This window comes from Glycine soja, chromosome 6, assembly GCF_004193775.1.
Source record: "Glycine soja cultivar W05 chromosome 6, ASM419377v2, whole genome shotgun sequence".
Classification (NCBI taxonomy): domain Eukaryota; kingdom Viridiplantae; phylum Streptophyta; class Magnoliopsida; order Fabales; family Fabaceae; genus Glycine; species Glycine soja.
Window position 1 is genome coordinate 34,637,575 of NC_041007.1, and position 17,494 is coordinate 34,655,068.

The following is a 17,494-nucleotide window of genomic DNA, read 5'->3' on the forward strand; positions in this document are numbered from 1 at the left end:
TAATAAAAAATAATGAGAAAACATTTGTCAAACCTTTATCTTCTTAATTGGTCCTTTAAAAAGACACTAAATTAGGAAAATGTTTAGTGTGAAAATCATACCATGTAAAAAAAGATTATTATGAAAAATGTAATTTTTTTCCCCAATAAAAATATTTTTTATTTAAGTTCCTTGATCAGTGCCAAAAACATTTGTCAGCATTTGCCTAATAATAAATATCAATCCTGTTGTCTCTTCTTCCCAAAATATCCATAATCGATAATTGGATATTTGTGCATATTGAGACGTGCCTTTCCATTCCCCACCAAAATCCAAAGTCTACAAGATATTTTTTCACACAAGCCTGAGTAATAGAAAAGCCAAATCCATGTTTGGTCTTTGTTCAGTTTAGGAACAGAAATCATTCATTGATTACCATATTTCCTTTTCTCTCTTCTTCCTTCCTTCCTTCCTTCCACAAATGTTGCACTCTCACTCTCACCATCACCACCTTCTCTTCTCCAGTCTCCCTCTTCGTCTCTCACTCACCACCACCCATCACAACTCTTCTTTACCATCTCTTCATTTTCTCCACAGACCCATCATCACCACCACCACCACAACAACTACTGTTTCAGCCATTCCTCCTACTGCTGCATGGCTTGCAAAGCTCACAACACAAGACTTTGCCCACTTTGAACTCCCTTCTTCCCATCTTTTCACAGATGACCCTTCTACCATTCAGGTTGCTTGCAGTGTTCTTCTCACTGGTGCCATCACTGTCTTCTTCTTTCGCTCTGTCCAGCGCCGTGCAAAGCGTGCCAAAGAATTGGTATATAGTCTTTCTTTTTTCCTTCGTGGAGTTTAAGGTTACTTACTTCTATATATGTTTATGCAACCATTCATATGTTCGGCTATTCTTAGATTTTTAATTAGTGTCCACACAAATTTAATTGTCATGTCTGTATTATAACTATCAACAAATTGGAAATCATTTTTTAAATAGTTATCCTAACAATTTTATTTTATTTTTAAAAGACATTTCAGTATGCTCTACTAAATCTCTTTTTGTTTTACAGTTTTTATTCAAATCTTATCCAATAAATTAAATGTCAGCATATGTTTTCGTACATCATTCATATTTAATTTATCCTACTATTTAGCAGTCCTATTAAATTAATTTTCTTTTTATGTAAGATAGTCCATTCATGTAAAATTGGAAGGTTTAAGCTGTTTTCAAAAGTAGTATAATTTCAAAGCATGGTAACAACTAAAAAATTATAACATACTATATATTATGCATCCTTTTATAAAAACACCTAATGCTATTAATTATACTCTCGCTAGCAAGGTACAGCTTGGAAAGTTGGAAGTACATAAACAAATGAAAAGTTGTAATTTGCTAATATAAGCATACTGAATAATAACTGTTCTCACAAAAAAAATTAAATATAATTAATCTTACTAGTATTGTTGGTGATATAATTGTATATGGATGGTAAACATTAAAATTGAATAAAATCAATCTTGACTGTTTGTGTATATAGTTGTATGGTCAAAATTTGTTGTTCTTATGAGAACAAATAAGAACATTTCTTTAATTGATATGGACCCTATATATATTGAGAGAAATAAGAGAGATGAGTGTTCAGAGCATGCATGAGTTTGTATTAAATTAATCAAGTCATATATTGAAATTTCATTTGGTTTTGTAGATATGCAGTCCATGTTAATTTGCAGAGTGATATAATTGAGATGTGCGATTTTGATTCAATCTATATTGTTCAATGAAATGGGTTGGTGTGGTTCTAGAAATTTAGGTCTTCAGGAGTGAATAAGTCATTGGATAACTTGAAAGCTATAAGTTCAAGTTCCATCAAAGCCAAAAGTCCACCTTCACCTGATCAAGCATTGTTAGGGGCAATTATAGCTGGTGTGATTGCTGTTGTTCTCTACAGGTTCACCACATCTATTGAGGCTACTCTCGGTCGCCAAACACTTTCAGATAATTTCTCAGTTAGTATCATTTCCTTTGTTGTTTATTCCTTTTATCTATCTATTTACATAGATGTATTAAGTGAAAGGGCTATTTTTATACTAGATGAGATAGATAAATTTTAAATTAAATCTTAACATGAATGGTCAAGAGCAAAATATGTAAGTCATAATTTTTAAAATAACCATGTGACATTAAGGGTGTATTTGGTTACTATGTTCAAAATCGGCTTTTAGTTTTCAAAATACAACTAAGCAAGGTGGCTAAGACAGTTGGTGGAAGGTAGTGTAAGACACAAAGCAGAGTGTGGAATTGAGAGAAAGGTTGAACAAGATATAAAAAGCAGAAGATGAGAAAACATCTCCCAGATTCTATATTTTAGTTTTTAAAACACTTGTATTTTAAACAATTTTCAGAAGTTGTTAAATTTTCAATGAGAAATTGATTGCTGGGTAGTATGAAATTGGTTTAAAAAACAGTTTTTAAAACCAAAAAGCAAGAGAGAAATCAAACATGCCCCAAGTAATCTTCATATGTGATTGTGTGTATAAACACAAAGACAGTTTATGAAGAGGATGGTTTTAACCAATGCATTGTTTTTCTATCTTAATGGTAGGATTGATTAAGCATTTATGATTGATTAACACATAACTTTCTCATGCCTGCTTGAGAATCTGAAGCATGGATACATCTAAAATCACACTGTACACGTACCGGGTATGCACCTGTATTGGATACTTGATGAGTACTCGAGGGTACGTACAGGGTATGACCAAGAAAAATTTTCAAAAAAACAATTTCGGTACTTCACTTGGGTGCATATGGATACTTTTTAGGTATGTATCAAGTTATAAAAAAAATAATTGAAGCACATATTTTTTATCTATTCTATGAAAAGAAATAGACTCAATCCAAAGAGACTTATACATTTAGTTCTTATACATACAAATTTTCATCTCCTCTTACAAAAGAATAAGAGTTATAAAGAGGGAGACATTCTTAAATTCAAGTTGCTACTCTTCATCTTGACAAATCAGTTATAAAGACAATTCTTTTGACTGATAGACAATAAAATGATAAGATTGAAACTATTAAAATATGTACATAATCCTATTAAAATGTGATTTCATATGTATTGTAGTTTTTTATTATGAGATATTATTTTTTATTATATTAAACAATTTAATCTCCTTTTTTATATTAAAACGTGGTATCATAATACTATTTGTATGTTTTTTTTTACCACTTTTAAGATTTAGTCATACAAATTAAATTCTATATATATATATATATATATATATATATATATATATTAACGTAACTGTACCCTAGATTTTTTAAAAATCCTGTATCTGGTACCCGTATTCGTATCTGATACCGGTTCAATACCCATATCCATGCAACATAGCTTGAGATAAACTGACAATGAAAATGGCTTGTTTTTCAGGTCCGCCAGATAACAATCACCATAAGGTAGCTTCTATAACATATCTCTCTTGGATGCCTTATGGTTTAATTTTATTAGTCATCTAACAATCATTTGATATTTTTTCACAGGACAATAATAAATGGCCTGTGCTACCTTGCTACATTTGTCTACGGCATCAATTCTGTCGGTTTATTTCTTTATTCTGGCCAGCTTGCCATGGACACCATGGGAGGAGGGTCAAGTGGAAAGGAAACTGAAAGCAAAATCACTCAGCAGCCAGGCTTATCAAATGCATCAGTTGAGAATAGTAATAATAATAATAATAATAAATTGAGCAGCACAAAGGAAGATCAAAGTTCAAATAACTCCCTGTAATAGAAGCCTTGTGCTGAAGATAAAGTGGAGGAATAAGTCAACTCCTCATATCCCTTTGGTTTCAAGAGTAATGTTGGTGGCAAGTAATATTTTCATGAAGTCACTACTCTTAGTAGAATGTACTAAAGGTTCCTTTTGTTGATAGGAGGAAATTATGGGGTTGAGATGCTTAAACTCAGTCCTTTGAAGTATATATATATATATATATGCATGTGTGTGTGTGTGAGATTTAGGAATTAGTATATACTCACTATATTCGCACAAGCCTGTCTTCACCAAAAACTTGTGTGTAATTACCTCTCATTCAATGACAAAAATATATACTTGTAATCTGTCCTCTTACATTTATAGTAAGACAATTAAGCAACTGCTTGCAGGGTTGAGTTTAGTGAGAATGAAGTGTATATGGTAACATGGTATAAGTATTGTTCATGTGGTGAAAGTTTTTTAACAACTATAAAAATCAATAATCATTTTGGTCCAAGATGGAAAAAAAAATCACATAAAATTGAGAAGTGAAAGTTTCATAAAATTCATGTGGTGGAGGACTGCCACTATCTCAAACAGTGAATTAGTCTCATACAAATGCAGGGCTCTGAAATGTTACTAGTAACCATACTAAGTTTAGGGTGGCATGAAACTCGTCCTGGAACAATTGCCTAGTCTAAAAATTGAGAGGGTTATTGATTTTGAAAGAACTTGCTTTTTTTTTTAAAAAAAATGTTTTCTAAACTTTATTTGCCTCCTAAGCACATATAAAAATATAGTTATACTATTTCGGAGTAATATGTAATTATTTATAGAAAACTATTTTTAAAACATAAAAAGGAAAAGGAAATCAAACAGACCATAAATTTGCTTACTTTAAAAAAATAGAATTACGTAAGCTAATGAAGAACCAAAATCGCAAGCAATCCAAACTACTGAGATCAAAATTACTCCGAATATCACATATTCTTTCTCTTTTTGCAAGAAAAAAGAATGCCCCGCTATATGCTCGATAATTGTATAACCTCATTTTTTTTCTTTTTAATTCCTATGGTTCAAATAAAACAGCAAGAGAAAGTCACTTATAAGCATTGTTTGCTGAACATAAACTACACCAGATAGTTAACAGTTCTAAAAAACTAAAAGAACGCACTCAAGTCTGATCAAGTTTGGAAAAATGAAACAGAAATTTTATTCAACCATGTTCTGAGTCTGACTAAAGACTTCAGGAACACTGCTTGTAGTAATGATGTTAGTAACAACACTGCCTGGGGTGATGATGGAATTTCCAGCTTGAACATCAGCAATTGTTTCAGCTTTCTTTTGATCCACATCCATATCCATACTTTGTGGAGGTTGTTGAGGAACATTTGTTTGCACAACTGGAACTGGCGTCGTCTCCATATGAATGTTTGCTGCAATCAGCTGCTTTGGCACTGTTTCAGTAGTAGTAGCCCTCACGGCATTAACATTTGCTGCTGGATCCATGTCAGTCTTCTGCTGATCCACAGGTGCTGCCTCATTCACAGCATGAAGTTGCTGTAACCGATAATCGGTTTCGGGCCGGCGACAAATCTTCCTAAGCGGCACAATTTCCTGGCAAGAACACATACTGGTTGAATCAACATAATGTGCATCTACTGATTGACCTTTAACAGTGCAGTTATGCCGCTATAGATTTTAAAACAAATTTGTAAAGCTTCGTAAAATGCATGATTCTGTCTCTTTCCGAGTGGCACCATTGTGAAGCAATAGGACTGAACAAGCAGTCACACCTAACTTTTAGTTCACTTTTTTGCTGTCATTCTGCATTCATAGATCCTCTCAAAAGAAATGATAGCCAATGGAATGAAAAATCAATCATAAAATACGGATTTAGCAGGGAAACAATTTTCAGAAAGGGAAAAGCAAAGGGTATTATATCTAATCTGGAAACCTTTTACAGCAATAAATATTTATAGATGAGCTATTACAGCAAGATTTAAGCATCTACAGAAATGGCGAGGAAATTTGTTGTATAAGATGCCAGAAGTATGACATGTTACCCTCAGAGAACCAAAACTGTAATTCATCATCACACTTAAACTAATTGCTACCTTGGCTCTATATGACTCCCTACAATTTCCTTTCATTTAGTTTTTCTCTTATATAGTATATTTCTTTTTAATATTGGTCCCTATATTTTTCAGTTATGTGGCCTTTTGATCTCTGAGGAACCAATAGCTTAATAAGCAGAAACTACAGGAATCAATCCTTCATGAAAAATAAGGGTCAATATCCCAATGAGAAAAAACTATAGAGACAAAGCCACACGAAAGCAAAATATAGGGACTGAAGAACCAAAACCCAAATAAGTTAAATTATAAGGATAGATATCCAAAGATAAAAAACTATAGGAACCAAAACTAAAATATATAAAAAGTGAAAACTATAGGCCTATAGGCACTAAAATCTTATGTAAACCCAAAAAAATAAGTGACAATTAAATCATAAAAATAAAATCCCACGAGACCAAATCTTACTGAAAATTAATACTTCTTATTTTAATTATTTTTTTACTAGTTAAATACTTATTGAAATCCAAAAATTAAAACTATAGGAATCAAAACTCAGTGAAAAGTAAAAATTATAGGGACTAAAATATTATGTAAACCATAAAAAAAGTGACAGAATTATATCATAAAAAATAAAATCCAATGAGAAAATATTATTGAAAAATAATACCTCTGACTGATCATGATCATAACGAACTAGAAATCTACAGCGACAGCCTCGTACATCATGCCTTCTCCTTTGAGCATCAAGGACATGGGCATCAAAGTATAGGGCTTGCTCCTTACCTTCCTGTATTGTAAAAAATGAAGAGTAAAAAAACGATAAGGAAAAAATAGATGTTACAAAAAACAAAACATGATTAAATAAAAACAATGTTGATGATCAAAATTAACTTTTTGTGACACCTGGCTACAGCTATTCCTACCTGAAAACAAAGTATGAGATCACCAGGGATGACTACAACACATTCTGATGATTCACAAGGCAATGAGCGTGGCCTAACATGCTTTCGAATGTTAATCCACTCATCTTCCTCAGGTCCAAAACCAGCAAATCGTACCAGCACTTCCTGAAATATGGAGAAAGATATTACCATTACATGATATATAAAGGCAAAAGCCTCGACAAAATAAGATGAAGTGAACAACAAACACTTTGTATTTCCCACAAAATAATTGAGGACAAAACTCAAGATAGTTACAGCACCACGAATGAGTGATCTGGAAACTACAAAACAAAAAGGACACAACGCACAGTATATTTTCTTTCACTAACAGAACTTGCCCAGTCTAAATCCGCATAACCAACAATGTCCGCATGTTCTTCGTTTTCATAAATCAATGCCTTTCCTAGAGAACCCTTGATATATCTCAAAATCGAATTACTGCATCTTAGTGCCTATCTCATTGAGTCTCAAGGAGTTGACTCACATCACTCAAAAAAGGAAATACCCGGCCCAGCCAAAGTGACATAGAGAAGTTTCGCACTATTCATTAGTCTGAGTAAAGCTCCCAGTGATCTATTATAAGCTTAAGAATCAGATTTATAGGAGTGTGAATGGGTTTTATGAGGGATATAATGGATAAAAGGAGGAAGGCAGAGGAGGCAGACCAAACAGCAGGAAAACAATTGCCTTGAAATTAGACATGTAGGGTGGCAAGTGAGCTGTACATGCTGAGAGGTGAAGCACATTGTGGCAGTAAGTGGAGGTGCATCTGATGGAAGATGGAAGGTCTTTCAGGAATAGGTCAGTCAGGTTCTTTATGAATTGACCAATTGCCAGAGTTCAGTTATTGGATACTTTATCGGAATTGTTAATGGCAATGGGAACTGAAGTGGATTTATTCACACTTCACAGTGGTGGTCAAAGTGATTCATGATCAGAGAGGGGTTCTCAATACCAACTTCAACTCTCTATAATTCTTTTAATTACTTGAGAGAATTTCTCTCAGCCCTTCTGAATTTATATTGAAGGATTAGAATTCAAATCTGATTACAAAACTAATCCCTAATAAAACATAGCTCCTAAATTGTAGGTCTTAAGAATGTAGGTTTGGGTCTAACACAATCCAACAAAATCGGCTTGTAACGTGAGGGTTGCCCTCACATATATACACTATTTTGGTCGCATTAATAGTCAATGTGGGATCTCCAATAGTAGTGGCTAGAAATAAAGGGTATTATCTATAATAACTAACATTAAAGTTGTATTGTATAAAAAACTATTAATGGTAGTGCAAGCAAAAGCTCCTATATATTCTAACAACTTTCAACCATTAAGAACATTTTACTACAAGACTTTAGTAGTTAGTCTTAGCATTCATAAGGACATGCATGCAAGAATAAAATCATAGGAATGCCATGGAAATATTCTAGCGAGAAAGGGAAATTGAAAACCATAATGCCTCATTAATTTCTTCACAAAACTTAAAAACAGAAATAATCTTAGCATTGAATTACCGGATCACTGGTTTCCAAATATCTGTGTGATAGAAAGGTAGCCACATCATACCTAACAATAAGACCATAAGTCAGGCCCACAAATGTAGAATAATTAAGAAGAAAAATAAACAAAATAAACAACAGATCATGAAGATTATTAAAGAGGAAATACTGACCATGCTCCATCCCTTCCAGATTTAGCTTCAAATTCCATAACTGAATTTTCTGTAGTTGCCTTTACTGCTGTTGGAACTAAGTAGAACAAAATAAGGCAATGTAAGTAAACAAAATAAATAACGAGCATAAAAACATAGACACCATATGTTAGGAACCCAAATTAGAAAATAGAAGAAAGCAAAAGCAAGATGGAATTTCTTGATTGTATAAGAACAAAAAATAGGAGAGATAACTCTCCTCCAAGGGTTTCCCCTTCACAAAGGATTTCTCCATTCACAAAGAACTATGCTCAATTTACAAAATGATACAGATCTCCCTCTCTCCTATTTTTCTTTCCCTATTTATATCTAATAAACCCCTCTAACTAACTCACTAACTCATTAATAGTCTAACTATCTTAACTAGCTTTCCTTTCTCCTTATATCCTAACACCATAGTCTAAAATGAAGACAATCTGTAGTAGGACCTTTTATTCCGATTAAGATTTAGTTATTATTCAAAGCAGCATTATACCCCTCACAGAAACATAAAGAGATTTAAGGTACCACAAAATGAATCTTTTGTCCAATATCATCTCCAGTAAATTCAGTAATGCTGTTATATATTAACATCTTGGAGAGAAATATTATATCAAGTACACTAAAAATCACAGCAATATAATGAGTTGCCAGATATACAATTTGGAAGAGTTTTTAATTTATGCTCAGTCACAGCCAATGATGAATCTCTAGCCACGTGTTGGCACGCTTAATATATTGTTAGGTATGATGAAAGATAGTACCAAATCTCTATCAGGTTCTGACATTAGCAGACCTCTAATAAGGTGAGTCTATATTAGGAAGAACAAGGGTGAGTGAAATAGGCCAAAATCGCAATCTTTCCTATAGTTTGTACAATTTTACAATCCTGAGCAAGGTTATCAAATCAAGAATCACTAAGTTAATTTTTTAATCATAAATCATAATCTGTATTGAATCATAAGATTCAAAGACAATGAAAAATCACTTCAAATTTATCATATAAATGGCACATAGTGTTTAATGCAGTGTTATTAAAACCGGACTGGTTAATGACTTGGTAAGGGTCAGATCAGTGAGTCACTGGTTGAATCGCATAAACCGATATAAATTAGAGTAATATCAATAATATAGTTAAGATATATATATATATATATATATATATATATATATATATATATGTCTTATTTAAAGTATAATATAAATATGGATCAGGGTTTGAATGTTCTTAGTGATATTTTTTACATTTTCATTGTATTATTACTGGTTGATGCGAGAGTGAGAATACGTGCTGCAAAGGGAGAGTGGGCCAAGCCTTGTTATGAAAAAAAGTCAAAGATTAAAAAAGTAATGTGAGAGATGCTGTGCAGTATAATGAAGACTGAAAACTACTGAGATGCAGTAGCTAAAAAGCAGTGCAGCATAGTAAAATATGCACATCAACCATTGTGTTGGTCAGAATAAACACCCATATTACATTGCATCCAAACTTACCAGGCCGAGTCAGTTCACCGAGTTAGCACCGATTTTTATTAGTTTAAAACCGAGTTAACCAATTTTTATTGGGTTAAATGAACAAACAATTGAAATGACTGACCAAACCAGCCATGGTTCCAGTTTTCGGTCAAACCAGCCGATCCAGTTTTCATAACACTGGTTTAGTGTAAAAAATTTAAACTAGAAATAGATAAAACAACTTAAGGATAAGTCTCATAAAACAAAATTATTAGTTATGTCTAAGTTAGTAAAACATCTATCTATTTAGAAGGATGGAAACAAAGTAATGAAATAGTCAAATAAATTAAATGCATTGATGAGCAATAGAGTGAGTGACGTAAAGTAGTGAAATAATCAAACAGGATAAGTTCATAATTGCTCCTTATAGTTTTTTCATTTAACAATTAAATCTTATGACTTTTCAATTTTTTCATGAGAATTGGTTAAAGAAAACTATAAAAAAAAAAATTGAATCATGTGATTGTTTAGGATGTACCAATTCATTCATGTATCGTAAAATTCAAAGTCATTTGAGATTCATTTTTTGATATGAATCGATAGGTAGCTGAATCATATCAAATCATATGATTTGAATAGTGAATCATAAGATTCCAAGCATAGTTTTATAAACCGAACCAATGATTGAACCGGTCTAAGCACTAGGTCAGGGTTTTAAATTGTGGTCACGTTAAGGTTATTGCGATTAGGATATTGCGGATTCTGAGATGCAGATTGTGGTTGTTGCAGTGTGATTGCCTCACAACTTTGCACAAATTGCATTAAAAGGTTTTGTGTTATTATATATTCTATAATAACCTATAATTAATAATTTAAATTGATTTTAAACTATTTTAAATTAATTCAAAATAATTTTGGTCCTTAATTTCGTTTTAAACCTTAATTAATATTATAATTTCTAATTAATTCCTTCCATTTCTCACCTAATTAATCAATTTTTCTCTAATTTCTCATCCAATTAATTAAAGAAATTTAATTAACCTATCGACTTCTCTCTCATGATCCAAATATTCCCTCTCATTTTCAATTTTCAATTTCAAATTGCCAGTTGTTTTGTCTGCTCATCACATACCCACCATAATTTCCCAGGCTCATTTTAAATTTTAATTTAATTTTTTTAATCTTATCTCGTTATTTTATAATTATAATTTTCCCTCTCTCAACACACAGCACGTTCTTCTCTCTTCTATCACTCTTGAAAGGACACATTTTTTATTTTCTTCTTCTACCTTTGGTCAATCCCGCCTCCACCTCTCCTTTGGGAACAAGTCACAATTTTTCTTCTTCTAATTCTGATCAATCCCACAATTTAAAACCCCAAGGTGAATGGTGGAGCTATGTTCACGAATCTTGATGAAGGACGAAACTGCAATCTACAAAGGCTTCAATTCCAGAGAGGCAGAAAAAGGTTACGAGTTTGAAGCAGGTTTTGGGAGAAAGAAATGTTTGACTCGGACATGGCGTTTTGTTGCGGCCAAAATATGCGATTTTTGTTTCACTCCGCAATATCATCCTGTAAGGGTTCGCTGAGGGGCAAAACCGTTTTGTTGCACCCGATTATTGTGTAACGAAACAATATTTAAAACCCTGCACTGGGTTAATGAGTCACTGGTCAAGCCACTGGGTTATTAGTTGAACCGCATGAACCAGTATAAGTGTCTTAATTATTGAAGTTCTGTATATATATTATTTTTGTCACATTTAACAAGTAGCTATTATGGTGTAGTGGTAAAATCTGATTTTTAGACTTTGAATACCAGGGTTTGATTCCTGTATGTGGTAAATTTTTACATTTGTCTTAAATTTAAAAGAAGCGCATTGTTTCTCAAGTCTCAAAACAAAACACCATTTCTTATGGCCACTACGCACGTGTTCCCAAACCTGCAACTCTATCTCTCACCTTGTAAAGTAGCACGCATTCCCAAACCTGAAGCAACTCTTTCTCTCTCCTTGAAAAGTAGCACAACACATGACAACATTTCTCTTCTCAAGTAATTAAAAAAATAAAAAACATAAATGGCCAAGAACCAGTCCAGGTTTATACCCACCGGTTCACTGGTTCATTCGGAAAACCGACCAGGTCACACTGGTTCATACCAGGTTGATAACAAGTTCAATCCAATAGTCTGCTCAAACCGGTCCAATCCAGTACGGGTTTTAAAACTATGATTCTAATAACTATGATCCTAGTGCCTGATCAATCTCGATTTCACTCAAAATCAGAATTTGGTAAAATCAAGTGAGATCGTCACGCAAGATCATGAGATTGGCTGGACCGTGCCATCTCAACGCACCTAAAAGCCCCTTTTTGGACCCATGATCCACAACCCATTTGCAACCCAAAATTGTTTGCTTTTGAAAAACCCTATCTGGTCAAATCTTACACCCACTTTAAGTTGTTCTTGCTAGAGAGATTGGAAAGGTGTGCATTTATTCTCCATCAATCTTCATCTCCTCCACTGTTCCTCCTCCTTCACGATTTTCTTGGCTACATTCATTGGGTGATTAGTTCTCCAATTCCATCTACACCTTTCCTAATCTCTTCTCTTTTGTGTCTGGGTCGCTGTGTATAGGGAAGGGAAAGCCTAGCTGTATGAATTTATAAAATTGTAGGATTTTACAGTCCATGATTTCCTTTCAAAATCCTAAGTAAAATCACAATTTTAACTATCTTGATTAGTAAAAATAAAAGATAACAGCAGTAACAATTTACTTAGTCATTGTATTGAGGGTATTAAATGTTTGGAGTGAGAAAAAGAAGCCAAGCCAGGTATCTTAAATACCTGGAAAGAGAGAAATGCACTTTTGAATCCTATAGGGCTCATCATCTCTGTTCAGCAATCTTAGAATTTGGACTTTAGGCCTAGCTCAATCCCACAAAACCAACTTGTAAGATGAGACCTGCTCAAGCTTTATAATCACTACTTAGACCATATCAGTAGGCAATGTGAGACTAAACACCCCCCTCAGACCTACCACAATAGGTGTTGGAGGTTGCAATGAATGTAAACCAAAGAGGCAACAATTAAGGTGAGCTAGGGTGGCTGCAGTTAAAGCAGCTTTCCAACACAACACACCCCATCATGACCAAGGCCCGTGAGCTTGGAGCATGGACAATGTGGGTTGCCCAACAATAGATTTAGGATAGGCTCTAATATCATCTTAAAATTTAGGCTTAGGGTCTAACTCCACAAAATAGCTGGTTAAGGTGAGAACTATTCAAACCTTATAAGCACTACATAAGTCATCTCTAGGTGATGTGGGACTATGCACACCTCACAGACAGCACAATGAAGGTGCCACAGGATGCAGTGGAGGCAGAAATTAAGGTGGGCTAGGGTGGTTGCAATTAAGGCGGCTTTCCAACAAGCATCACCCTAATACTGATCTAATTGATTGTTCCAGCAATAAAGATTACACTATATACCTCAACTCTGCTCTATCACTATTAACTAGTATATGAGCTCACAACATCATAGGAGGAGTTATTTATGGTTTGATCAAGAACGGAGGATCAAATGAAGGTTTTGGTGAAAGGGTTTGAGAATTCAAAAATAAAATTGGAGACAGAGATGGAGATTCAAGAATCTTGGAGGGAGCTGCTAGAAGCATGACTGAGAAGAATCAAGGAAATTCTAGAAACTGCAACTTGCACAACAAGAGCTCCAATGGATGGGGAGAGAGGCTGATATTGCCAGTGGCAGATCCAGGGGAACCTGTGAGGAAGGTAAAGTTGGAGATTCCTAAATTTAGTTGTATGATTATAGAACCCTGGTATTTGTGAGTATTGTACATTCCTATTGGGTACAAGTTTTAGGTCATGCCTTTTGCTCAATCAATGCTGCCTCTCCTTTTTAATTCCTTTTGAATGAAATGTCAAACACATTCCTAACAAAGTTGCGTTTCTGGAATCACAACCGTCACAGCTGGAATGGCAGCTGAAATTCACGTGCAATAGTGGGGCGGCACCAATGGATGGCCCCCCACCCCCTCCTCTTTTTGCCCCTATTCCAGATTTCTTTTAAACTTTTGGGGGTAAAAATGGATTTCACACCCCCTCTTTTGGACCTTAAGGGAAAACCCTACTTTCCCTTTGCCATGAACTCTATTTCACACACAACACACCTCTTTAAGCCCTCAAGTACACCCCACACATTGTCACTGGAAACCTCTTCTCTCACAGTTTTCCAGTGACTCTGTTGTGCAACTGTGATCTTCTCTTCTATGTTTGAGCGCATATGGTCTAAGTAAATGTATGATAATTTTCAGAAAGAAATTCACACAACATGAAGTATGCAGGATTAACAAATAAGGGCCGCTATGGATTCAAGAAAAATAAAGAAAATTAAGCACCCAAAAGCAGCAACATTCTACCTGTAGCAGAAGCAGCAGGAATTGAAGCAGCTGTTGGTTGTTGAGGCATACTCCTTATTGGGGTTGAATTGTAATCATCCCGAGGCATGGGTGTAATATTTAACTTCCCAGGAGTCTTACTTGATTTTGCTCTTATCGCATATCGCTTATTTTGAAACCAATTCCAAACCTATAATGAAGCGGAAAACTAAGAAAATGAAGGGTAAAAGTTTCCATTTAAAATAAAATATAGTAGTCATATCATACTTGCTTCATCTGCACTGAAATCTTGCCTTTACGATCTTGTGATTCACTGAAAGAAAGAAAGAAAGCACAACTTTCATCACACTTTTCAAGAGCAAAAAAAAATATTATTTGTAGTCTGATGCTCATTACAATTTACAACACTCAACAACAGCATAGGAAGTCAGGCACAGAGGCTCACCTGAATTTCTCTGCAAGAGCTGTAAGAACATCACGTGACGGCATAGCATTGTTATGTTCTTGAAGAATAGCTTCCATTTCTGATACCTATACAGAGAAACAATAGTTTTTGATAGCAGTCTTTACGGAAAATCTATGTTGATATAATCTTACAATTTGCAATTTGAATCACATGATTCACGATATAATTGGACTAGTCAGTGGTTCGTATCATGCGATGAATCACATATGATTTTGATGCACAATACATGGATGAATCAGTGCAATTCCATACCACCAAAACTAATCATACAATTCAACAATTTGTATTTTTTTTTCTTTGCTTCCACCAATTTTCATCAAAGAAACTGAAAAGTCAGATAAGTTCTACTTCTTAAATGAAAAAGAAAAGTAAAGGAGCACCATTATTTAACTCCCCTGCTCTGTTTTCATTCTTCTGAAACAAAGGCTTCACATAATTGGTAATAATTTATGATTTTGTTTCATCAGAATCTGTTAATTTGTTTTGTCAATTTCTACTTTCTAGTTTAAAATTATAACATTGAACACTACACATCATACATTTGTGTGGAAAAAGCTTAACAAAATAAGAAATACAATATGGCATGTGGCATTTGACCAAATATAAAAGCTTTGGTAGCACAGAGTCAACACTAATAGCCTAACCCAGGAAACAAAACCTATTTAAGGGTGAGGTTTACACATCACATCAATTCCACACCAAAAAAACTTCGTACCCCATTGCCCAGAGGCTCTTCGCTATGCGAAGATATGGGGGAGGGATGTTGTACGCAGCCTTACCCTTGCATATGCAAAGAGGCTGTTTCCGGATTCAAACCCATGACCAACAAGTCGCCAAGGCATAACTTTACCGCTGCACCAGAGCTCGCCCTCATATCAATTCCACACCACTTTCACCAAAAAGATGTGGATACCATACAGGGGTCTAAAAAAGTGATGCAACTACCCTTTACCCTAATTCACATTGCAGTGTCACAGCCCTAACTTGTTGCATGTAATTTCATCATCCAGCATTGGTTTATTACACCAACACAAACCAAATATCCACCATTCAGAAACCAAATACCACGCATATGCATAGCAAAATCGAATGCCACAAAATCAATCCAGTGACAAAAGTTAGAGCACCAAAACGAAGCAGTTATGAATGAGAGAATTTAATTGAGCACAAGATTAAAATTTTAGCATAAAAACAAACACCCAACAGATAAAAACACGAGAAAAGAAGAAAAAAAACATGAAAGAATCACGTGAAGTTGAGATTTCTATGAATACCTCAGGCTGGGTGAAGCGAAAGGCTGGGCCCCCATTACTGGGTGGACGACCCATGATCAGAGGAAACCGAAAAACAGAGAGAGAGAGAGAGAGAGAGAGAGAGTGTGTGTTGGAAAGAGAAAAAGGTTATTTGGATTCAGAAGAGGTTGAAAGTTGAAAGCTTTAGCTGTGCTGAGAAGAGAAGAGGAGAGGAGAGATGTGAGAAAGGGAAAACAGACGCAGGTTGACAGGTACGACGTTGATGATGAATATATACAACTCCCCCGCGAGATTCTCATCTCCTTGCATTTTATCTTATTATAATAAAATGTTAGAAAAAGAATTTAAAGCCACTAACGTTAGTTTTAAATCACAAAACTCATTTTTTTATGATACTTTTTAGAATGGTATTTGATGGATTAGATTGGTTTTAAAAAGATAACTTATTTTATTTAATTATTTTAGTTTTTTAATTTATCATTTAATTGATTTGATTTTATTTAAAATGGTTTGGATTGAATTGGTTATTAATTTTAATTTTACTTTTATTTTTAAAAAAATATTAAATAAAAGATAATATATATATTAGAAAATTAAAATACCAAATATTTTATTTATATGTTATCATATACTATATTTACGTATTTTAACTCAAATAATTAGTAAAAAAATCTTTAATTAAATATTTTTCATATAAGTTATATGATAATTTTATAAATACGTAAGAAATAAATATATAAATGATATTACAAATTTATGAATAAAAATATAGCGCAAAAAATAATTATATTTAAGATATGTTAAGATAATAAATTCAAATGTCTCTCTCTGAGTGAGGATTATCCACTTGTTTTTTCTAGTGCATGCCACTTGAGGGTCTTAATTTAATTAGGGCTACTTATCACTCATCATTACATCCTTTCACTATCAAAACCTTCTACAAACTCTTCACATTCTCTCTCTCCGAAACCTTTCTGCACCTTAACCTCTCTTCTTCTCAAAAACCTTAAAAATTCTTGAAAACCTAGCAATGGCCAAGAAACGGAACCAACCACAAGTTGTTCAAGCTGCATTAGATTTCAGGAGCAACCCTTCCTCTACATCATCTGAGGATGGTTCTCTTGTTTAGATTACCTGACCTACACCTATGACTATCCTTGCTGCTGAAGTCACAATGAAGGACAAAGAATCATGAGCTCATGTTGAACACTTCTTCAATATCAACTCGTTGGAAAATGTTGGCTACATCATCAAAGCTCATCTCGTTGTGTGGCATCCACCAATTCTTCGAAGACCCTATAGTGGAGGTGCCTGAACTTATTAGAGAGTTTTAGAGGACTGCCAAAGCTTACAAGAATGAAGACATTGGAGGATATTTTGCTAGAAGGGTGCTTAGCATCCAAGTGAAGCTAACTGTTGAGACTATTTCTCAAGCCATTAGCTTTGGGC

General features: G+C 34.1%; 2 protein-coding genes across 2 annotated transcripts; one reads left to right on the top strand and one right to left on the bottom strand.

The window, feature by feature from the left end:
* Positions 1-340: 340 nt before the first annotated feature.
* LOC114416819 lies at positions 341-4,146 on the top strand. Its single transcript, XM_028381844.1, has 4 exons — positions 341-811; positions 1,792-1,995; positions 3,423-3,448; positions 3,533-4,146. Exons 1-4 carry the CDS (start codon positions 461-463, stop codon positions 3,777-3,779), a joined length of 828 nt encoding a protein of 275 aa, XP_028237645.1. The 5' UTR covers positions 341-460; the 3' UTR covers positions 3,780-4,146.
* A 627-nt stretch (positions 4,147-4,773) lies between these two features.
* On the bottom strand, positions 4,774-16,326 carry LOC114416820 (protein SAWADEE HOMEODOMAIN HOMOLOG 2-like). Its single transcript, XM_028381845.1, has 9 exons — positions 16,067-16,326; positions 14,772-14,857; positions 14,594-14,639; positions 14,348-14,516; positions 8,441-8,516; positions 8,283-8,334; positions 6,748-6,891; positions 6,492-6,611; positions 4,774-5,363 (listed from the first exon to the last, which is right to left on the bottom strand). The coding sequence occupies exons 1-9, from the start codon at positions 16,118-16,120 to the stop codon at positions 4,959-4,961; spliced, it is 1,152 nt and encodes a 383-aa protein (XP_028237646.1). The 5' UTR covers positions 16,121-16,326; the 3' UTR covers positions 4,774-4,958.
* Positions 16,327-17,494: the final 1,168 nt, after the last annotated feature.